This window comes from Bombina bombina, chromosome 2, assembly GCF_027579735.1.
Source record: "Bombina bombina isolate aBomBom1 chromosome 2, aBomBom1.pri, whole genome shotgun sequence".
Taxonomy (NCBI): Eukaryota; Metazoa; Chordata; class Amphibia; order Anura; family Bombinatoridae; genus Bombina; species Bombina bombina.
In genome coordinates, this window is record NC_069500.1 from 798,469,203 (window position 1) to 798,494,445 (window position 25,243).

General features: G+C 36.0%; 1 protein-coding gene across 1 annotated transcript in view; it reads left to right on the top strand.

The window, feature by feature from the left end:
• The window catches only part of LOC128647289 (uncharacterized), a 340,270-nt gene that overhangs the window by 27,601 nt on the left and 287,426 nt on the right, over positions 1-25,243 (top strand). The window contains exons 3-5 of the mRNA XM_053700082.1: positions 19,917-19,996; positions 23,409-23,621; positions 24,491-24,533. Coding sequence (XP_053556057.1) covers positions 19,917-19,996; positions 23,409-23,621; positions 24,491-24,533 — 336 coding nt within the window. The remainder of the gene's footprint in view (positions 1-19,916; positions 19,997-23,408; positions 23,622-24,490; positions 24,534-25,243) is intronic.

The following is a 25,243-nucleotide window of genomic DNA, read 5'->3' on the forward strand; positions in this document are numbered from 1 at the left end:
TAATGTCAGATTGTATGTATAGGGATAATGTCAGATCTTATGTATAGGGATAATGTCAGATCTTATGTATAGGGATAATGTCAGATCTTATGTATAGGGATAATGTCAGATTGTATGTATAGGGATAATATCAGATCTTATGTATAGGGATAATGTCAGATTGTATGAATAGGGATAATGTCAGATCTTATGTATAGGGATAATGTCAGATCTTATGTATAGGGATAATGTCAGATCTTATGTATAGGGATAATGTCAGATCTTATGTATAGGGATAATGTCAGATCGTATGTATAGGGATAATATCAGATCTTATGTATAGGGATAATGTCAGATCGTATGTATAGGGATAATGTCAGATCTTATGTATAGGGATAATGTCAGATCGTATGTATAGGGATGTCAGATCGTATGTATAGGGATGTCAGATCGTATGTATAGGGATAATGTCAAATCGTATGTATAGGGATAATGTCAGATTGTATGTATAGGGATAATGTCAGATCTTATGTATAGGGATAATGTCAGATCTTATGTATAGGGATAATGTCAGATCGTATGTATAGGGATGTCAGATCGTATGTATAGGGATGTCAGATCGTATGTATAGGGATAATGTCAAATCGTATGTATAGGGATAATGTCAGATCGTATGTATAGGGATAATGTCAGATCTTATGTATAGGGATAATGTCAGATCGCATGTATAGGGATAATGTCAGATCGCATGTATAGGGATAATGTCAGATCTTATGTATAGGGATAATGTCAGATCTTATGTATAGGGATAATGTCAGATCTTATGTATAGGGATAATGTCAGATTGTATGTATAGGGATAATGTCAGATTGTATGTATAGGGATAATGTCAGATCGTATGTATAGGGATAATATCAGATCGTATGTATAGGGATAATGTCAGATCTTATGTATACGGATAATGTCAGATCGTATGTATAGGGATAATGTCAGATCTTATGTATAGGGATAATGTCAGATCGCATGTATAGGGATAATGTCAGATCTTATGTATAGGGATAATGTCAGATTGTATGTATAGGGATAATGTCAGATTGTATGTATAGGGATAATGTCAGATCGTATGTATAGGGATAATATCAGATCGTATGTATAGGGATAATGTCAGATCTTATGTATACGGATAATGTCAGATCGTATGTATAGGGATAATATCAGATCTTATGTATAGGGATAATGTCAGATCGCATGTATAGGGATAATGTCAGATCTTATGTATAGGGATAATGTCAGATCTTATGTATAGGGATAATGTCAGATCTTATGTATAGGGATAATGTCAGATCGTATGTATAGGGATAATGTTAGATCTTATGTATAGGGATAATGTCAGATTGTATGTATAGGGATAATGTCAGATTGTATGTATAGGGATAATGTCAGATCTTATGTATAGGGATAATGTCAGATCTTATGTATAGGGATAATGTCAGATTGTATGTATAGGGATAATGTCAGATCGTATGTATAGGGATAATATCAGATCGTATGTATATAGATTAAAAATGTATAATAAAGATGGAAATACATTCCATTAAATGAAAACATTAATAAACATACCTACTTGTACTATACTTTATTTGTAGCAGATCTGTTATGCAGCATTAAAAATATCCAGGGAATAAATTAAATCTATGACAAAGCAACATCTATTTCTATCAGAAGGATACATTGTTTTATCTATCCATATAACTTACATAATAAGTTGTAATTTTTAGATATACTAAAGATATTAATACTTTTCTATTTGAAAAATCATTTCAAATGCTTGTTATACAACAAATTTATTTTCAGTTTTAATATTTTTATGCAGTAGATTTTCATTACTTTAGTCCCCCTTTTGATTAATTTAGCTGGTTTTTGTAATTCTCAGAACAAATTATGTATACTGCAGACCATTTTTATTGTTTAAAAAGGTAGATAATCCCTTTATTACCCATTCCCCAGTTTTGCACACAAAACAGTTATATAAATCTACTTTTAACCTCTTTGATTACCTTGTATCTTCGCCTCTTTTGACAGCCCCCTGATCACATGACTTATTATTATCTATTGACTTGCATTTTAGCTGTATTGTACACAACCCACGGGCGTGAGCACAATGTTATCTATATAGCCCACATGAACTAGCAGTCTCCTGTTGTGAAAAGCAAATAAAAAGCATGTGATTAGGAGGCTATCTATAGTGTCTTAAAAACAGGCAGAAATTTAGAGGTTTTAATGTTATAAAGTAGAGTAATATAACAATGTTGGTTGTGCAAAGCTGGGGGATGGGTAGTAAAGACGTTATCTAACTTTTTAAACAATAACAATTTTAGTGTTGACTGTCCTTTTAATATTATTTTAACCTCTAGGCTTACCTTGTATCTAAGCATCTTCTGACAGCCCCCTGATCACATGGCTTTTTATTTATTATCTATTGACTTGCATTTTAGCCAATTAGTGCTGTGCTGTGCACAACTTCACGGGCATGAGCACAAAGTTATCTATTTGTCCCACATGAACTAGCAGTCACCTGTTGTGAAAAGCTAATAAAAACTCATGTGATAAGAGGCTGTATGTAGTGGCTTAGGAACAGGCAGACATTTAGAGGTTTAAATGCTATAAAGTATATTAATATAACAATGTTGGTTGTGCAAAGCTGGGGAATGGGTAGTAAAAGCATTATCTAACTTTTATAAGATGGCGGGGACAATTGTGGGGTGGGGGAGGGAAGGGAGCTGTTTGGGAGTGATCAGGTGGTCCGGTGTGTCAGGTGGGAGGCTGATCTCTACACTAAAGCAAAAATTAACCCTGCAAGCTCCCTACAAACTACCTAATTAACCCCTTCACTGCTAGCCATAATACACGTGTGATGCGCAGCAGCATTTAGCGGCCTTCTAATTACCAGAAAGCAACGCCAAAGTCATATATCTCTGCTATTTCTGAACAAAGGGGATCCCAGAGAAGCATTTACAACCATGTGTGCCATAATTGCACAAGCTTTTTGTAAATAATTTCAGTGAGAAACTTAAAATTGCGAAAAAATTAAAGTTTTTTTTAAATTTGATCGCATTTGGCGGTGAAATGGTGGCATGAAATATACCAAAATGGGCCTAGTTCAATACTTTAGGTTGTCTACTACACTACACTTAAGCTAAAATTAACTCTACAAGCTCCCTACATGCTCCCTAATTAACCCATTCACTGCTGGGCATAAAACACGTGTGGTGCGCAGTGGCATTTAGCAGCCTTCTAATTACCAAAAAGCAACACCAAAGCCATATAAGTCTGCTATTTCTGAACAAAGGGGATCCCAGAGAAGCATTTACAACCATTTATGCCATAATTGCATAAGTTGTTTGTAAATAATTTCTGTGAGAAATCAAAAGTTTGTGAAAAAGTGAACAATTTTTTTTATTTGATCGCATTTGGCGGTGAAATGGTGGCATGAAATATACCAAAAGTGGCCTAGATCAATACTTTGGGTTGTCTACTACACTACACTTAAGCTAAAATTAACTCTACAAGCTCCCTACATGCTCCCTAATTAACCCCTTCACTGCTGGGCATAATACACGTGTGGTGCGCAGTGGCATTTAGCATCAATACTTTGGGATGTCTTCTAAAAAAAAATATATACATGTCAACGGATATTCAGGTATTCCTGACAGATATCAGGGTTCCAATGTAACTATACCTATAACTTGCAAAAAAAGCAAAGAACATGTTAACATTGGGTATTTCTAAACTCAGGACAAAATTTAGAAACTATTTAGATGTTGTACCCGCTGCGGGAGTTTGGTCTGTCACTGTGAAGCGGGCGTAACCCTTACACTACCTGATCGATACAACATCATACCTGATGTTTTAAAGCATGTTATTCCAAACAATTTAGGAATGTTAGGTGATTTATGCCCTTTATGGATTAAAACCAGACTCTGCATCAACTATGTAATTTTCCATGGGAGTTTTGCCATGGATCCCCCTCCGGCATGCCACAGTCCAGGTGTTAGACCCCTTGAAACAACTTTTCCATCACTATTGTGGCCAGAAAGAGTCCCTGTGGGTTTTAAAATTCGCCTGCCTATTGAAGCCTATGGCGGTTCGCCCGATTCGCCCATTCGCGAACATTTGCGGAAGTTTGCGTTCGCCGTTCGCGAACCGAAAATTTTATGTTCACTACTTTTATAACAATTTTGGTGTTGACTGTCCCTTTAATGGAAATTTTCTGTTGAAAAACATTAGATAAGTTTTTCTAAAGGATTGTGATTGGCCCCATTATGACCATGGTTAGCCTTGTTGTCTGCAGACTAAAGCACAGATTGGTTTCTCCAAATAAGGCTAATGGTGGACGGGTTTGGATTTTGATAAATAATTGCAGTGTTCATTTGTTTTAAAAATACTAACACTTAGCTGATATGTTATTTTATTGCAACACAAAAGAAATGTATTGTAATTACAAGGTGTTTACTGTCACTTAAAGAAATATATTTTTCTACAGTAGTAACAAGGTTATCAATCAATAGTGCAGGGTATTTATTATATTTGCGTGAGTCACAAAAAACTAAAGCACAATCTGGTATTACAAGTGGTGCTTTTTTTTTTTTTTTTTTATCCAAAGCATACAGTATTAACGTGGACAAAACTATTTTTAGCATTCCCTTTGCTTCTAATGGCCAGTTTAGGGACACTTAAGTCAAAATAACACTTTCATGGTTCAGACAGAGCATTACATCATGAAAAAACTTACATTTTCAAAATGTGCACAATCTTTTTAAATGCACACTTTCTGAGGCACCAGTTCCTACTCAGCATATGCAAGAGTTCAGTGTAGCATATGTGATTGGCTGATGGCAAGATTTCTCAGTGTATACATATATGCATTTGTGATTGGCTGATGGCAAGAGTTCACAGTTCATACACATATGAATTTTTAATTGGCTGATGGTAAGAGTTCACAGTGTATACATATATGCATTTGTGATTGGCTGATGGTAAGAGTTCACAGTGTATACATATATGCATTTGTGATTGGCCAATGGCAAGAGTTCACAGTGTATACATATATGCATTTGTGATTGGCTAATGGCAAGAGTTCCCAGTGTATACATATATGCATTTGTGATTGGCTGATGGCAAGAGTTCACAGTGTATACATATATGCATATGTGATTGGCCAATGGCAAGAGTTCACAGTGTATACATATATGCATTTGTGATTGGCTAATGGCAAGAGTTCCCAGTGTATACATATATGCATTTGTGATTGGCTGATGGCAAGGGGGATATGTGTCAAGCTCCGAATGGAGCTTGATGCCCTGTGTTTCTGGCAAGCCTGCAGGCTTGCCAGAAACAGCAGTTATGAAGCAGCGGTCACAAAGACCGCTGCTCCATAACCTGTCCGCCTGCTCTGAGCAGGCGGACAGACATTGCCGGAAATCAACCCGATCGAGTACGATCGGGTTGATTGACACCTCCCTGCTGGCAGCCCATTGGCGGCGAGTCTGCAGGGGGCGGTGTTGCACCAGCAGTTCTTGTGAGCTGCTGGTGCAATGCTGAATATGGCGAGCGTATTGCTCGCCGTATTCAGCGAGGTCTGGCGGACATGATCCACACTGTTGGATCAGGTCCGACAGACCTTGATAACTAGAGGCCCAAGTGTTCACAGTGTATACATATATGCATTTGTGATTGGCTGATCGCAAGATTTCACAGTGTATACATATATGCATTTGTGATTGGCTGATCGCAAGATTTCACAGTGTATACATATATGCATTTGTGATTGGCTGATGGCAAGAGTTCACAGTGTATACATATATGCATTTGTGATTGGCTGATGGCAAGAGTTCAGAGTGTATACATATATGCATTTGTGATTGGCTGATGGCAAGAGTTCACAGTGTATACATATATGCATTTGTGATTGACTGATGGCAAGAGTTCACAGTGTATACATATATGCATTTGTGATTGGCTGATGGCAAGAGTTCACAGTGTATACATATATGCATTTGTGATTGGCTGATGGCAAGAGTTGACATTGTATACATACTATATATGCATTTGCAATTGGCTGATTGCAATATTGCTGCCATCTAGTGCTCTTGCTAATGTAAAACATTGTTGCAAATTTTCTGCCATATACTGCAGACACAACCTCACTCCTGAGCTTACACCTCGAATTTTAAAAGGATAACAAGAAAACAAAGAAAATTTGAGAATAGAAGTGAATTGGAAAGCTGTTTAAAATTCTATCAGCCAGATTACGAGTTTTGCGTTATGACTCAAAAAGCATAGTTATGGCCCATAACAATGCTTTTTCCCTACCGCTGATATTACAAGTCTTGTCAGAATAGCTGTACCGCACACCTTTTTGTCACACAACGTCAGTACCGTACTTTTAAAAAAGTATTTTTTCAATGGGACTTCCATAGTGCCGGTATTATGAGTTTTGCTGTGAGGCCAAAAAGTGAGCGGTACAGCCTAAAATGACAAGATCCGTACCGCCATCTAAAGTCAGTAGTTATGAGTTTTATGCTACAAAGCTGTAACATAAAATTCATAACTAAACTGTCACAAAGTGCACTAACACCCATAAACTACCTATTAACCCCTAAACCGGCACCCCCGCATCGCAAACACTAAAATAAATGTATTAACCCCTAATCTGTCGCTCCGGACATCACCGCCACTTAAAAAAGGTATTAACCCCTATTCCGCCGTGCCCTGACATCCTCGCCACTATAATAAAATTATTAACCCCTAAAACGCTGACCTCCCACATCGCAAACACTATTTAAATATTATTAATCCCTAATCTGCCGTCTGCCCACACCGCCACTATAATAAACCTATTAACCCTTAAACCTAAGGTAACCCTAACACCCCCTAACTTAAATATAATTAAAATAAATCTAAATAAAACGTACTATTATTACCTAAATGATTCCTATTTAAAACTAAATATTTACCTATAAAATGAAACCTAAGCTAGCTAGAATATAACTAATAGTTACATTGTAGCTAGCTTAGGTTTTATTTTTATTTCACAAGTAAGTTTGTATTTATTTTAACTAGGTAGACAAGTTAATAAATAGTTATTAACTATTTACTAGCTACCTAGTTAAAATAAATACAAATTCACCTGTAAAATAAAACCTAACCTGAGTTACACTAACACCTAACATTACAATAAAATTAAATAAATTAAATTAACAAAATACAATTATCTAAATTGCAAAAAAATAAACACTAAATTACACAAAAGAAAAAAAGAAATTTTCAAAAATTAAAAGAATTACTCTTAATCTAATAGCCCTATCAAAATAAAAAAGCCCCCTACAAATAAAAAAACCCTAGCCTTCACTAAACTGCCAATGGCCCTTAAAAGGGCCTTTTGCGGGGCACTGCCTCAAAGAAATCAGCTCTTTTACCTGTAAAAATATACAGACAACCCCCCAACAGTAAAACCGACCACCCACACAACCAAACCCAACAAATAAAAACCCATCTAAATAAACCTAAGCTCCCCATTGCCCTGAAAAGGGCATTTGGATAAGCATTGCCCTTAAAAGAACATTTAGCTCTTTTACATTGCCCAAACCCTAAGCTAAAAATAAAACTCCCCCTTTAAAAAAAAACAAAAAAACAACCCTTAAAATAAAACTAACACTAACCCCCGACGATCCACTTACAGTTTTTGAAGACCAGACATCCATCCTCATCCAGGCGGCAGAAGTCTTCATCCAAGTGGACAGAAGTCCTCATCAAAGCCGGCAGAAGTCTTCATCAAAGCGGGCAGAAGTCTTCATCCAGACAGCATCTTCTATCTTCATTTATCCGTCACGGAGCAGGTCCATCTTCAAGACATCCGGCGCGGAGCATCCTCTTCTTACGATGTTCGCTGAAGAATGAAGTTTCCCTTTAAATGACATCATCCAAGATGGCGTCCCTTACATTCCGATTGGCTGATAGAATTCTATCAGCCAATAGGAATTAAGGGGGGGAAAATCCTATTGGCTGTTGCAACCATTCAATAGTATTGAGCTCGCATTCTATTGGCTATTCCAATCAGCCAATAGAATGCAAGCTCAATCCTATTGGCTATTGTAACAGCCAATAGGATTTTTCCCCCCTTAATTCCTATTGACTGATAGAATTCTATCAGCCAATCGGAATGTAAGGGACGCCATCTTGGATGACGTCATTTAAAGGGAAACTTCATTCTTCAGCTAATATTGTAAGAAGAGGATGGTCCGCGCCGGTTGTCTTGAAGATGGACCCGCTCCGCGCCGGATGGATGAAGAAAGAAGATGCCGTCTGGATGAAGACTTCTGCCCGCTTCAATGAGGTCTTCTGCCCGCTTGGATGAAGACTTCTGCCGCCTGGATGAGGATGGATGTCCGGTCTTCAAAAACTGTAAGTGGATTGTCGGGGGTTAGTGTTAGGATTTTTTAAGGGTTTATTGGGTTAGGGTTTGGGCAATGTAAAAGAGCTAAATGCCCTTTTAAGGGCAATGCCCATCCAAATGCCCTTTTCATGGCAATGGGGAGCTTAGGTTTATTTAGATAGCTTTTATTTGGGGGGTTTGGTTGTGTGGGTGGTGGGTTTTACTGTTGGGGGGTTGTTTGTATTATTTTTTTTACAGGTAAAAGAGACGATTTCTTTGGGGCAATGCCCTGAAAAAGGCCCTTTTAAGGGCCATTGACAGTTTAGTGTAGGCTAGGGTTTTTTGCTTTATTTTGGGTGGCTTTTTTATTTTTATAGGGCTATTAGATTAGGAGTAATTCGTTTTTATTTTTGATAATTTCTTTTTTTATTTTGTGCAATTTAGTGTTTATTTTTTTGTTATTTAGAAAATTGCATTTTGTTAATTTAATTTATTTAATTGTATTGTAATGTTAGGTGTTAGTGTAACTCAGGTTAGGTTTTATTTTACAGGTAAATTTGTATTTATTTTAACTAGGTAGCTAGTAAATAGTTAATAACTATTTATTAACTAGTCTACCTAGTTAACCCCTTAATGACCACAGCACTTTTCCATTTTCTGTCCGTTTGGGACCAAGGCTATTTTTACATTTTTGCGGTGTTTGTGTTTAGCTATAATTTTCCTCTTACTCATTTACTGTACCCACACATATTATATACCGTTTTTCTCGCCATTAAATGGACTTTTTAAAGATAACATTATTTTCATCATATCTTATAATTTACTATAAAAAAATTATAAAATATGAGGAAAAAATGGAAAAAAACACACTTTTTTAACTTTGACCCCCAAAATCTTTTACACATCTACAACCACCAAAAAAAAAAACATGCTAAACGGTTTCTAAATTTTGTCCTGAGTTTAGAAATACCCAATGTTTACATGTTCTTTGCTTTTTTTGCAAGTTATAGGTCCATAAATACAAGTAGCACTTTGCTATTTCCAAACCACTTTTTTTCAAAATTAGCGCTAGTTACATTGGAACACTAATATCTTTCAGGAATCCCTGAATATCCATTGACATGTATATATTTTTTTTAGAAGACATCCCAAAGTATTGATCTAGGCCCATTTTGGTATATTTCTTGCCACCATTTCACCGCCAAATGCGATCAAATAAAAAAAATTGTTCACTTTTTCACAAATTTTTTCACAAACTTTAGGTTTCTCACTGAAATAATTTACAAACAGCTTGTGCAATTATGGCATAAATGGTTGTAAATGCTTCTCTGGGATCCCCTTTGTTCATAAATAGCAGACATATATGGCTTTGGCTTTGCTTTTTAATAATTAGAAGGCTGCTAAATGCCACTGCGCACCACACGTGTATTATGCCCAGCAGTGAAGGGATTAATTAGGGAGAATGCAAGGAGCTTCTAGGGTTAATTTTAGATTTAGTGTAGTGTAGTAGACAACCCCAAGTATTGATTTAGGCCCATTTTGGTATATTTCATGCCACCATTTCACCGCCAAATGCGATCAAATTAAAAAAAACGCTAAATTTTTCACAATTTTAGGTTTCTCACTGAAATTATTTACAAACAGCTTGTGCAATTATGGCACAAATGGTTGTAAATGCTTCTCTGGGATCCCCTTTGTTCAGAAATGGCAGACATATATGACCTTGGCGTTGCTTTTTGGTAATTAGAAGGCCGCTAAATACTGCTGCACATCACACGTGTATTATGGCTAGCAGTGAAGGGGTTAATTAGGTAGTTTGTAGGGAGCTTGCAGGGTTAATTTTAGCTTTAGTGTAGAGATCAGCCTCCCACCTGACACATCCCATCTCCTGATCCCTCCCAAACAGCTCCCTTCCCTCCCCCACCCCACAATTGTCCCAGCCATCTTAAGTACTGGCAGAAAGTCTGCTAGTACTAAAAAAAAAAGGTTTTTTATTTATTTTTTAATTTTTTATAGCATATTTACATATGCTGCTGTGTAGGATCCCCCCTTAGCCCCCAACCTCCCTGATCCCCCCCAAAACAGCTCTCTAACCCTCCCCCTCTGCATTATTGGGGGCCATCTTGGGTACTGGCAGCTGTCTGCCAGTACCCAACTTGCAGAAAAAAATGTTTTTTTTTGTTTCTGGTTTTTTTTTTTCTGTAGTGTAGCTTCCCTACCCCCACAGACCAACCCCCACAGACCAACCCCCACACCTTGATAGATTGATTTTTTTAAAACTTGTATTCCCCTTTTTTTAGCATTTTAGTAAACTTTTTGCTGTAGTGTAGCGTTTCCCACCCGCTCCCTCCCCGTGCACGCGCCCGCCCTCCCGTGCACGCGCGCGGGCCTGTGCGTGCCCCCGGACATCCCCGCCCACGATCTTGCCCCCCTCCTCATCACTAGTGCCAACGATGGCCGCCACCCGCCTCCCGGTCCGGCTCCCACCCACCAACGAGGAAAGCCACCGATCTCCGGTGCAGAGAGGGCCACAGAGTGGCTCTCTCTGCACCGGATGGCTTAAAAAGGTTATTGCAGGATGCCTACATATCGAGGCATCACTGCAATAACCGGAAAGCAGCTGGAAGCGAGCAGGATCGCTTCCAGCTGCTTTCCACACCGAGGACGTGCAGGGTACGTCCTCAGGCGTTAACTGCCTTTTTTTTTTGAGGACGTACCCTGCACGTCCTCGGTCGTTAAGGGGTTAAAATAAATACAAACTTAGCTGTGAAATAAAAATAAAACCTAAGCTATTGGTTATATTGTAGCTAGCTTAGGGTTTATTTTACAGGTAAGTATGTATTTATTTATAAATATGAATTATTTAGTTATTAATAGTAAGTTTTATTTAGAATTATTTTAATTATGTTAAAGTTAGGGGGTGTTAGGGTTATGTTAGGGTTACGTTAGGGGTTAATATATTTATTTAGTGTTAGTAGTGATGTGGGAGGCCAGAGGTTTAAGGGTTAATAACTTTAGTATAGTGGCGGCAACGACATTGGGGGCGGCAGATTAGGGGTTAATAAGTGTAGGTAGGTGGCGGTGACGTTGGGGGCGGCAGATTAGGGGTGTTTAGATTTGGGGTTTATGTTAGGTTGTTAGGTTTAAACATGCATTTTTTCCCCATAGACATCAATGGGGCTGCGTTACGAAGCTCTTGTTTCCTTGATCGCAGGTGTTAGGCTTTTTTTTAGGGAAAGAAGACAATCTGATACTAAACTGTGCTTATTATTTGTAATTATATTTACTGTATAATTATATGATAACTTCTGAATTTTCCAGTACAACTATATGAACAACTCCCAAACCCAGTTCAACTACTTGTCTTGCTAATAGTATAGTTGATGTTAATACACACATTTTACATTGAAAGCTTGTTTTAATATCTATGACAGCATTTAAAGAACAGTAAATACAAATTAATTGAATAATCAACAACAGCATTAATAAAAGAATATATACAGTATATATGTGTGTGTAATACAAAATTTGGTTTAGCACACCTTACAAAAAGTTTATATACACATCTTTGGGAGTGCTGTCAATGTGACCAAGTAGTTACACAAAACACATCCATTTTGCAAATAAACACTTTTAAATGCTGCAAAAAGTAAGTTGGTAACTGGCTAAGCAGAATATGGCCATATTGTGTAACTAAGATCCCAATTTTATTTAAAAGAATAGATGTTGTTGCAGGCAATTTTTTTGCAGCATTTAAAAATGTGGTGTTTATTTGCAAATGGATGTGCGCCAATACTCCCTGTTTTTTGTGTGTACATGTGTGTGTGTGTGTGTATATATATATATATATATATATATATATATATATATATATATATATATATATATATATATATATATATATATATATACAGGGAGTGCAGAATTATTAGGCAAATGAGTATTTTGACCACATCATCCTCTTTATGCATGTTGTCTTACTCCAAGCTGTATAGGCTAGAAAGCCTACTACCAATTAAGCATATTAGGTGATGTGCATCTCTGTAATGAGAAGGGGTGTGGTCTAATGACATCAACACCCTATATCAGGTGTGCATAATTATTAGGCAACTTCCTTTCCTTTGGCAAAATGGGTCAAAAGAAGGACTTGACAGGCTCAGAAAAGTCAAAAATAGTGAGATATCTTGCAGAGGGATGCAGCACTCTTAAAATTGCAAAGCTTCTGAAGCGTGATCATCGAACAATCAAGCGTTTCATTCAAAATAGTCAACAGGGTTGCAAGAAGCATGTGGAAAAACCAAGGTGCAAAATAACTGCCCATGAACTGAGAAAAGTCAAGCGTGCAGCTGCCAAGATGCCACTTGCCACCAGTTTGGCCATATTTCAGAGCTGCTACATCACTGGAGTGCCCAAAAGCACAAGGTGTGCAATACTCAGAGACATGGCCAAGGTAAGAAAGGCTGAAAGACGACCACCACTGAACAAGACACACAAGCTGAAACGTCAAGACTGGGCCAAGAAATATCTCAAGACTGATTTTTCTAAGGTTTTATGGACTGATGAAATGAGAGTGAGTCTTGATGGGCCAGATGGATGGGCCCGTGGCTGGATTGGTAAAGGGCAGAGAGCTCCAGTCCGACTCAGACGCCAGCAAGGTGGAGGTGGAGTACTGGTTTGGGCTGGTATCATCAAAGATGAGCTTGTGGGGCCTTTTCGGGTTGAGGATGGAGTCAAGCTCAACTCCCAGTCCTACTGCCAGTTTCTGGAAGACACCTTCTTCAAGCATTGGTACAGGAAGAAGTCTGCATCCTTCAAGAAAAACATGATTTTCATGCAGGACAATGCTCCATCACACGCGTCCAAGTACTCCACAGCGTGGCTGGCAAGAAAGGGTATAAAAGAAGAAAATCTAATGACATGGCCTCCTTGTTCACCTGATCTGAACCCCATTGAGAACCTGTGGTCCATCATCAAATGTGAGATTTACAAGGAGGGAAAACAGTACACCTCTCTGAACAGTGTCTGGGAGGCTGTGGTTGCTGCTGCACGCAATGTTGATGGTGAACAGATCAAAACACTGACAGAATCCATGGATGGCAGGCTTTTGAGTGTCCTTGCAAAGAAAGGTGGCTATATTGGTCACTGATTTGTTTTTGTTTTGTTTTTGAATGTCAGAAATGTATATTTGTGAATGTTGAGATGTTATATTGGTTTCACTGGTAAAAATAAATAATTGAAATGGGTATATATTTGTTTTTTATTAAGTTGCCTAATAATTATGCACAGTAATAGTCACCTGCACACACAGATATCCCCCTAAAATAGCTATAAGTAAAAACAAACTAAAAACTACTCCCAAAACTATTCAGCTTTGATATTAATAAGTTTTTTGGGTTCATTGAGAACATAGTTGTTGTTCAAAAATAAAATTAATCCTCAAAAATACAACTTGCCTAATAATTCTGCACTCCCTGTATATATATATATATATATATATATATATATATATATATATATATATATATATATATATATATATATATATATATATATATATATAAAAAAGTTTCATAAACAGTTTACAGACCTGCACTTCATAATAAAATAAAAAATATGCTTTGGTCATGTGATCCAGTTCCAGCCAATGGTAATCTTTTTCCACTGTGTTATAAAATCTTCCCTAATACACAGAACATTTGATAATGCACTGAAGTCATGGCTCCATAGCCAGGGTTTTCGATTATTCCAGTTGTTGTCAAAGAAAGCTCTGCCATTTACTGACAGATTTACAGTCACGGCTCCACAGCATCTATAGTATCACAACGCACTGCCTTAGCTTATTGTAGACTTAAATTGACAATATTTCTATCCATTGCTCCACCGTGTCCTATTTGTGTGCTCTGCCATAAAAGTGTATAGCAATCATGCAATCTTCTGTCAGATTCTAACAACTAAGCAAACAACTTTTATAGGTTTACACAGTGCTTTGAAACATGGTGCTTGAGAGCAGGTAAAATAACCGTGTTTACTAATAAGATGATTATTTCACCTGTACTCCAGTTCAGATATCCTCAAAATTTGGCCTGTTAGGGAGGTCTGAGGTCAGGTTTGAAAACCACTGGTTTAGATGAATAGACATTCATGAGGTTGAGGGCGAGATAATGTATGAACTTCATTGAGCATCACTTTACCTATCTTTTCCAGTGTATCATTAATCGGCAGCCCTCTCATTTATATCTATAGTTGCACTAAGTGCCCGATACCTAAATTATTAGCAAACCTTTTGCTAAAAAACACAATAATAGTGTGAAACAATATAAGTGAATATATTTTTTAAATTTTCCAAAAAGGGTATATGGATTTTTTTTGCATAAAAGAGCGGTCTGTCCCTTTAAGGCCAATGGGGTAATTCTTTGAAAAAGCTGGAGGACATCTGGCGAAACGGTCATTGGATATTTTTTTTTATGGACTGAAAGACTGATTCACTGAAAGCAATACAGCACAAGATTGCAGCCCAGTAACCGCCTTGATAGCCTGCTAAGTATAGCCCTGTTTGCTAACTTATACAGCTTACTGAGCTTAGCAGTGTGGTGATCTTGTAAACAGTGGATACATAGATCTTTATGGCCTATATATTTTAATAAACCTTTTAAATATACATATTAAAGCAGTGTTCCTGTAATCACTGGAGAAGCAGAGGGGCTTTAAAACCTACCTGTCTCAAAAGCTCTGTAAAGAGTAAGATTTCATGTATAATCACAGTTTGTTTTCCTGACAGTACTCAATATTGTGTGTCTGTTTTCCTTTTGATATACAGTGCTGGAGGAATTACCCCTATTGGCCTTAAAGGGACAAACCACTTGTTTATGCAAAAATATCCACATATTTTTGAAAAATCAGAACATATTCACTTGTATTTTTTCACATTATTGTGTTTTTTATTGATTTACTTATTTGGTGTGTGTATAATTTAGTAAAAACTGTTATTTTATCAAACCTTTTTCTAAGCAACTAAGAAGTTATATTTGTGTGTGTCTCTCTTGTTATAGAAAACCTTGCAGCCACAGGAGCTTACCACTAGTGTACTGGAGTGTTCTAGAGTTGTAGTCAGGATTTGTTACCTACACCTCAGCCCAGCACATAAAATTTATAAAGACTCTACTGTCCCCTGTGAAATATCTTATCTCACTGTCATGTCTCGCTATGTCAAAGCTGATAAGCTTGTCTCGTTTTTATTTTATTTTTTTACTTCTTTTCAAATTTTCTTTATTTTTGCGTTTATTAGAGAGGACTTTTTTATAGTGTTTTTTTCTGTTTTAACTTATTTGCTTTATAAGGTTTTGAAGGTGTTTTGTGATGTTGGTATCCTTCACATAGGAACTTGTTCTTTGCTCCAAGAAATGATCAGCTCCAAGTAAGATGCAGCCACATTGATAATACTTGAGCTTAACTCGTGGCTGTGAAGAGGAATGAGCACAAATCACTTTGAATTACACAATTTTCGAGTTATAATGTTGTGGCATTTATTTTTGTGTTGTTTTTCTGCAAGATATTAGTTTGACAAACAGATTTCATTAAATGAAGGTTATTGTTTCACTGCTGCTATCAGTTAAATGGATCTTAAACTCTAAACATTTCAATAATGCAAGATAAAATGAAAAGCATTTATTTTGACTTTAAAACAGTGCAATACTGGTGTGTGAGAAAGAAGCTCACTGGGCAAAATCCCTCAACTCTATAAGTGGACACTGACAAGCCCCAAAATAATAGAAAGAAAAATGTTTCACAGAAATATACATGTAATTTCCCTTTAACATTTAAGTGATTGTAAGATGTACTTCACTGTATATCAATCATTCATAAAAAGAGCGGCACTTTAAGTCATGAAAATGTTTAAGAACGCTTCCTTTGTAAAATATTTACCATTTAGAGATGTAAACATTGCACCGTTCCTCTGCCCACATCTTATACTTTATTTAGCAGATCAATGACGAATCCAGCTTCATCCAATTGTTGTGTGCCCCACTTGGCATCCAGCTCGTAGGGCATAAAACGATTGGATGAAGCCAGATTCATCAATCTGCTAAATAAAGTATTAGATGTGGGCGGAGGAACGGCGAAATGTTTACATCTCTAAATTGTAAATATTTTACAAAGGAAATGTGCTTAAACATTTTCATGACTTAAAGTGCCGCTCTTTTTATGAATGATTTGATATATGATGTATTACATGTTAAAACTTTACAATCACTTTAATAATAGCAGTGTATGCCACCCAAATTTGTTTTCCCCTTTATAGTCTTTTTTTAATGATAAATGTAGAGAACACATAGAACTATATTATATTGTATGAACAAGGTCCTTCCTACTCAATATCATATGCAGTTTTCGTACTGCTTGCCCTACCACAGCTGATGCAGAACAAATGTCAGTACTTTAAACCTCTCGTTAACCTGCATTTAGAAATAGCACATAATCCATTCAAGTGATTGGATTTATCTTCTCTTACGCCTTTATTTGTGTTCTATTTTTGTGACCTGTGTTCATTCATCAATCTGGCTAAGATCAATGTTATTATTTTGTTAGCCCTGACCGAGTGAATCCACAACGGCAAAGTTTTAGTGACTCTAGACGGCTGTAATAATAAAGGGGCATGTACAGCCACATACATTTACCTATAAGCTTGTCTGTATTTCTATAGATACTTTGATACAAAATAAATCATTTATAGCATATTTACAAATCCAAACAAACTAGATGACTTTTTCCATAGAAGCAGGGCATTCTGCTATAATTGTTTAAATGAGTTTTACAATACCTCATCCTTTTGCTTCAAACATCCATTTTAAACATGAACTCCCTCATACCAGTGGAGCGCAGTTCCAGGCAGTTTTAAAGAATAAAAGCAATAGAAGCATATACCAAGCTACATCAAGATACACAACATTTACAGTGGAAGGTTTTTTCCCTCATATGTTTACAATAATTTATTTTGAGACTAATAAAGATACTCCATTGAATCTTCTGATTTTAAATTTCAGTTAGTTGGGATCCTAATGCAGATATTCTAAGCATGCTGCTATACTAAACAAATAAAATGGTGCTCTTTGGATATTAGTAATGTATTTAGATATAAAACATTTCTAATACAAATTCTTAACTGAGATGCTACAAATATCTAGATGATGTCATTTTTAATAAATAATTTGTTTTTTAAATAACTTCCATCCTTATATGTGTGTGTTTATAGGGACAGTCTACTCAAACATTTGTAATGTTTACAAAAAATTGATAATCCCTTTATAGCCATTACCCAGTTTTTCATAACCAATACTGTTATATTAATATAATTTTTACCTCTGTGATTACCTTGCATCTAAAGCTTTGCAGACTGCCCTGTATCTCAGTTCTTTTAACAGACTTGCATTTTAGCCAATCAGTGCTCACTATATAGCACACATGAACTAGCATTGCCTTACTGGGAAACGCTATAAAAATGATCTGAGATAAAGTATATTAATAGTATAATGGTTGTGCAAAGCTGGGGAATGGGTAGTAAAAGGCATTATATATTTTTTTAAACAATAACAATTTTAGAGCAGATTGTCTCTTTAAGTCCTGCTGTGACCAGGTCACTAAAATTGAGCCTCTATATGAAATTTGCTGTATATATATATATATATATATATATATATATATATATATATATATATATATATACATACAATTATATACAATTATATACGTGTAATATACAGTATGTATATATAATATATATTGGCTGAAAGGAACACTAAAGTTAAAATGAAACTTTTATGATTCAGAAAAAACATGCAATTTTAAACAACTTTTCAATTCACTTCTATTATCAAATTGTGCAGTCTTTTAATATGCAGCCTTTCTGAGGCACCAACTCCAACTTAGCATGCAAGGATGGGCGAATGTGGTGAAAGTGTTATTTGTTTGATAGAATGAATAGTCCTGTGGACATTCGTTTTGAGAAATCGAATGTTGATAAGAATTAAAATCCATTACATTTGGTAATTGAATGTTATTTATGGTTTTCAAATGGTCATAATTAGATTGAATATCCACATTAGAAATTTTGAATCTAACATTCGATCTAACAAATACTATTCAGAAGTTTAATGGTTCATGTGGTAGGAAATTTAGTAAACTGATACATAATAGATCCAAATATATCAATTTGAGTGTTTCTATTTCAAATATTGCATAATTTGAATATTACATTTAAACAGAGCATTAGAAATACTATTACATGAAGTATATCTATTAACATTTTTCAAATTTAAATATTGCATAAATTGAATCGAATTATTAGATTACATTTAAAGAAAGCATTAGAAATACTAGTATATTAAAGGAATGTTATACAAACATTCAAAATTTGAAATTAACAAATGTGTTAAAGTGAAAGTAAAGTATGAAGCACCTCTATGCCGCAACACAAATCAATCTCAATATTTATTTCGCCGTCTCTCCGCCCGGATCCCAAATTTTTTTTTATTTAGAAATGACGAATATCGTCTTTACTATTCTTATTAGTCCCCCAGTGGCGTCTGAATATCCTCACTTCACACCCCCAGCTTCAACTACGCATGCGCATTGTCCACAACAGGCAAATGTGATTGCAAATAGTTACATCGGATCAATCAGAATTTTTGTTTATATTTTAACGCATGCACAATGGATGTAGCTGCTCAGGAGCGTGCACGGATGAACACATAAAGCTAGACTAGGAAATGAGCGGGGGGGGGGGGGCGGAGGAACGTAAAAGATGGTACGGTCTAAAAATAGTAAATATATAAAAAATAATAATGAATTTAAAAAAACAAAGTTAGCGACTGCATAGAGTGTTAAATGAGGAATTCATTACATTATTTGTTTGTGTGAACATTTACTTTCACTTTAAAATTTGTTCAATTTTCAAATGTTGCAAAACATTCACCCATTCCTATTAGCATGTGCAAGACTTCACAGTATATACGTATATGCAATTTGTGATTGGCTGATGGCAGTCACATGATGCAGAGGAAGGGAAAAGAAAACTAACTTAAATTTTACAGAAGAAATCTACTACTCATTTAAAAGTCAGACTGTGATTTTGCATTGTCTTTTTATTATGAATTAGTTAAGTTTGCATTTCTACTGTATTTAAAGGTTCTTTAACACTCGATATCTGACATGAATTTTTCAGCACACCTCCATAGAAATATATTAAGTAAGGGATCTAACACACACACTATCCGATATCCAGATCTTAGTGCACCCTAAACATACTTTGAGCACTAATATATTAGTTTGAACTTGTTAAATAATGACAAACAAGCACTATAGATTTAATTTGAGAGATGTTAGCGCACAATATCACTAATATATTTGTGCTTCACTTGTAATCTAGCCCTTAATAAGTTACAATACTTAAAATGTTTTTATGTATTCTTCATAATAAATTGACAGATGCATCTGTTTTCTTGCATAGGAAAAACAATATTTCTCCTTTCCAGGAGAACTGCTTATGAGAATGTTGAAGATGTTAATTCTCCCCCTTATTACTTCTAGGTAAGTAAATGTGGTATATTATTTTAGAAGCAAATACATGAATAACACTTAAAACAAAGACTTTTTGGAACAAATTCCAGATCTAAGTGAACATCTATTAAGACATGGAAAGAGTGTAAAGGTAAAAAAAAGAGCTCACAACTGATTATACTTTCAATATGAAGTAATAACAATTTATAGCCATTTGCCCAAAATACAAGATGTCACCCTTTGTAGTGACATACAATGCAGCTGTGGTTTTGAAATTGTCTATATGGAATATGGAAAGAAAACTCATACTATTTTCCTTCAGAATATTATATAAATTTCAATATAACGTGTCATTAGAAACATAATAAATCCAATGAGCATGTAATTAAAGGGACACTGTTCTAAAATATCATTTGTCATTAATATGAAAGATCAGCATTTAAACATAGTGATTTAATAGGTTTATAATTTTTTTTATAATTTTTATTTTTTGCTGATGTAGGTAAAATCTGTTTAAACTTGGCTTGAAACTAATAAAACTGTATCATTTGTATGCTCCCTGCTATGGGTCAATGGCTGAAATGCACTCCCTGAGAATAATGCTTATTTGACTGATCATGAGCATTTGTACAGCTAATGACGTACCTATCAGTCAATGAGCATTAGCAGGAGGTACCTATCCGTCAATGATCATTAGCAGGAGGTACCAATCAGTCAATGATCATTAGCACGAGGTGCCTATCGGTCAAGGAACATTAGCATGAGGTGCCTATCAGCCAATGAACATTAGCAGGAGGTGCCTATCAGACAGTGAGCATAAGCAGGAGGTGCCTATCAGTCAATGAGCATTAGCATGAGGTGCCTATTAGTCAATGATCATTAGCAGGAGGTACCTATCAGTCAATGATCATTAGCAGGAGGTGCCTAACAGCCAATGACCATTAGCGTGAGGTACCAATGATCATCAGCATAAGGTACCTATCAGTCAATGAACATTAGCATGAGGTGCCTATCAGTCAGCAAGCATTAGCAGAAGGTGCTTATCAGTCAATGAACATAAGCTTGAGGTGCCTGTTGGTCAATGAGCATTAGCAGAAGGTACCTATCAGTGAGGATTAGCTGGAGGTGCCTATCAGTCAATGAACATTAGCATGAGGTACCTATCAGTCAATGATCATTAGCAGGAGGTACCTATTAGTCAATAATCATTAGCCGGAGGTGCCTATCAGTCAATGACCATTAGCAGGAGGTGCCTCTCAGTCAATTAACATTAGCATGAGGTATCCGTCAGTCAATGATCATTAGCATGAGGTACCTATCAGTGAATGAACATTAGCAGGAGGTACCTCTCAGTCAATGAGCATTAGCAGGAGGTACCTACTAGTCAATGAGCATTAGTAGGAGATACCTATCAGTCAATGAGCACTAGCAGGAGGTACCTATCAGCCAATGAACATTAGCAGGAGGTACTTATCAGTCAATGAGCACTAGCAGGAAGTAACTATCAGTCAATGAGCATTAGCATGAGGTACCTATCAGTCAATGAAGATTAGCAGGAGATGCCTATCACTCAATGAGCATTAGCAGGAGGTACCTATCAGTCAATAAGCACTAGCAGGAGGTACATATCAGTCAATGAGCATTAGCAGGAAGTACCCATCAGTCAATAAACATTAGCAGGAGGTACCTATCAGTCAATGAGCATTAACAGGAAGTACCTATCAGTCAATAAACATTAGCAGGAGGTACCTATCAGTCAATTAGCATTAGCAGGATGTACCTATCAGTCAATAAACATTAGCAGGAGGTACCTATCAGTCAATGAGCATTAGCAGGATGTACCTAACAGTCTATGAGCACAAGCAGGAAGGTCCTATCAGTCAATGAGCATTAGAAGGAGATACCTATCAGTCAATGAACATTAGCAGGAGGTACCTATCAGTCAATGAGCATTAACAGGAAGTACCTATCAGTCAATGAGCATTAGCAGGAGGTACCTATCAGTCAATAATCATTAGCAGGAGGTACCTATCAGTCAATGAGTATTAGCAGGAGGTACCTATCAGTCAATGAGCATTAGCAGGAGGTACCTATCAGTCAATGAGCATTAGCAGGAAGTACCTATCAGTCAATGAGCATTAGCAGGAAGTGCCTATCAGTCAACGAGCATTAGCAGGAAATATCTATCAGTTAATGAGCATTAGCAGGAAGCTTTTTCTTCACATTTTTTCCAGACAATAAATAAATCTCCATGCTTAAATGCTGTTCTTTTATATGAATGAAAGAAAACATTTGAGTAAAGTTTCATTTACATCTTATTCAATTGTAAAAAAATCATGTTTTTCTTAAAAATATTTTCTTTCGAGACAAATTTAAATAATCCTGGACATAGTCTCTGTGTTTATAATCTTAGTCAATTAACATTAGCATGAGGTATCTGTCAGTCAATGATCATTAGCATGAGGTACCTATCAGTGAATGAAAATTAGCAGGAGGTACCTCTCAGTCAATGAGCATTAGCAGGAGGTACCTACCAGTCAATCAGCATTAGTAGGAGATACCTATCAGTCAATAAGTAATAGCAGAAGGGACCTATCAGTCAATGAACATTAGCAGGAGGTACTTATCAGTCAATGAGCACTAGCAGGAAGTAACTATCAGTCAATGAGCATTAGCATGAGGTGCCTATCAGTCAATGAACATTAGCAGGAGGTGCCTATCAGTCAATGAGCATTAGCAGGAGGTGCCTATCAGTCAATGAACATTAGCAGGAGGTGCCTATCAGTCAATGAACATTAGCAGGAGGTGCCTATCAGTCAATGAGCATTAGCAGGAGGGACCTATCAGTCAATGAGCACTAGCAGGAGGTACCTATCAGTCAATGAGCACTAGCAGGAGGTACCTATCAGTCAATGAGCACTAGCAGGAGGTACATATCAGTCAATGAGCATTAGCAGGAAGTACATATCAGTCAATAAACATTAGCAGGAGGTACCTATCAGTCAATGAGCATTAGCAGGATGTACCTAACAGTCAATGAGCACAAGCAGGAAGTACATATCAGTCAATGAGCATTAGCAGGAGGTACCTATCAGTCAATGAGCATTAGCAGGAGGTACCTCTCCGTCAATGAGCATTAGCAGGAAATATCTATCAGTTAATGAGCATTAACAGGAAGCTTTTTCTTCACATTTTTTCCAGCCAATAAATAAATCTCCATGCTTAAATGCTGTTCTTTTATATGAATGATAGAAAACATTTGAATAAAGTTTCATTTACATCTTATTCAATTGTAAAAAAAAAAAACTTAAAAATATTTTCTTTCGAGACAAATTTAAATATTCCTGGACATATTCTCTGTGTTTATAATCTATCTACATTTATAAATAATATTTTTTAATATGTTTGGCATTTAGCTATTTTCTCTATCTCTATTTTTAAGTCTCATGTCTGGCCTTGCAACAATGGATTCTAAGGTGTGTGGGCGGATGGGGCTCATTACAATCACATACTACCTCTGGACCACATTCATGGCTGTTGCAGTTGGTATCATTTTGGTAATAAGCATTCATCCTGGAGCTGCTGTGCAAAAGGAAGACCATATTGGAGGGAAACCCGTATTGAGTTCTGCAGATGCCTTGTTAGATTTAATAAGGTATATTATTTATTTTATATGACAAAAAGAACAATGATAGACAAGCACCTAAATAAAGCTGAAATGTAGTGATGCCACAAAAAGGGGCCACACCCCAAAAAATTAAAACTTACATTTTAAAGTAATATAAATGTTAAACAAAAAGCATTAAAATATGCCATTAAAACTTACAGACTCCCCTAGAATCAAAGTCCCAAACATAAGTGCACATCTATTTATAGCCATACATAGCTACTGCAGTTGCAACATACATTAACGGTGTAGAGAACCTTTGACAAAGCTGTTTGGGCAAAACGTGCATTCTCTGATCTCTCTTTCGTTATCAGATAACACCATATAGATGTGTTTATTGCTACTGTAGATTATGCTTAAAGTTATGTTTTAATAGTTATAGTAGTTTGGCTCAAAAGACTAGGCCGAGCTTTTTCTTTTTTGGACATACACATAGTGTGGGTTATTAATAGTCACCAATAGGCATTTCATAGAGTTTATGTTTTGTTAATTTTTGCCTCCTACACCAATAGGGACATCCTACTTTAATTGCAAATATAACTTTGTATGGCTATAAATAGGTAGCTATGTTATGGTGCTAATCCATTATCTGAAACAATGTAAATACGACCTAAGTATAATGTGTTGCAAATCCTTAGAATCATGTGCTACATAATCTAGTGGTGCCTTACAAATTAATTATAACATATACATAATTCAGGCATTGCTATAAGCTGTCAGGTTTTTTTGGTGGGTGGTTGTTGTTTTTTTTTTATTTTTACCTCTTTATATTACTATTTTCACTGTTACTCATGTTTATCTTCTTGACTTGTGATGTGATTTCATTGTGTAAAATTTCTGCTTTCTCTCATATACAGGAATATGTTTCCTGCAAACTTGATAGAGTCATCTTTCCAACAGGTATTGTCTTTTTTTTTTTTTTTAACATATTTGTGATATGTTTTTTGTTTTGTTTGTTTTTACCAAATAACTCATAAACTATACTACCAAAATGATGATATGCAAGATTAATGTTTTTAATATTTTACAAACAGTGTAAGTGTTACACTGTTATAACTGCTGCCTCTCAAGCCCTAGGATCATGCAGCAGGAATAAAAAAATACCCACTTTTATATATAGGACCTCCTTTTAACTCCTGCAGTAAGGCGCTGAACACGTGCAGGAATCTAATTAATGCTAACTTAATTTAAAGGGACATGAAACCCATATATGTTCTTCCATGATTCCGACAGAGCATACAAATACAAAAAAAAGCTACCAATTTATTTCTGATATCAAATTTGCTTTGTTCACATAGTGTTCTTTGTTGAAGAGCATACCTAGGTAGGTAGCATGCCCATTTCTAGAGCACTACTTGGCATCAACCATTGCTGCTATATATTGCTCTTGCAAATGAATATCATTGTTAAAATTATTCTTGCAAAACTGCGGCCATTTGGTCCGACAGACACTTGTATGCGCTCCTGAGCCTACCTACCTGCTTTTGATCAAAACATAGCAAGATAAAGTAAATATGATCATAGAGGTAACTTTTTAGAAATTGTATGCTCTATCTGAATCATGGAATAAATAATTAGTTTCATGTACCTTTAAAATTAGAAAATAAATT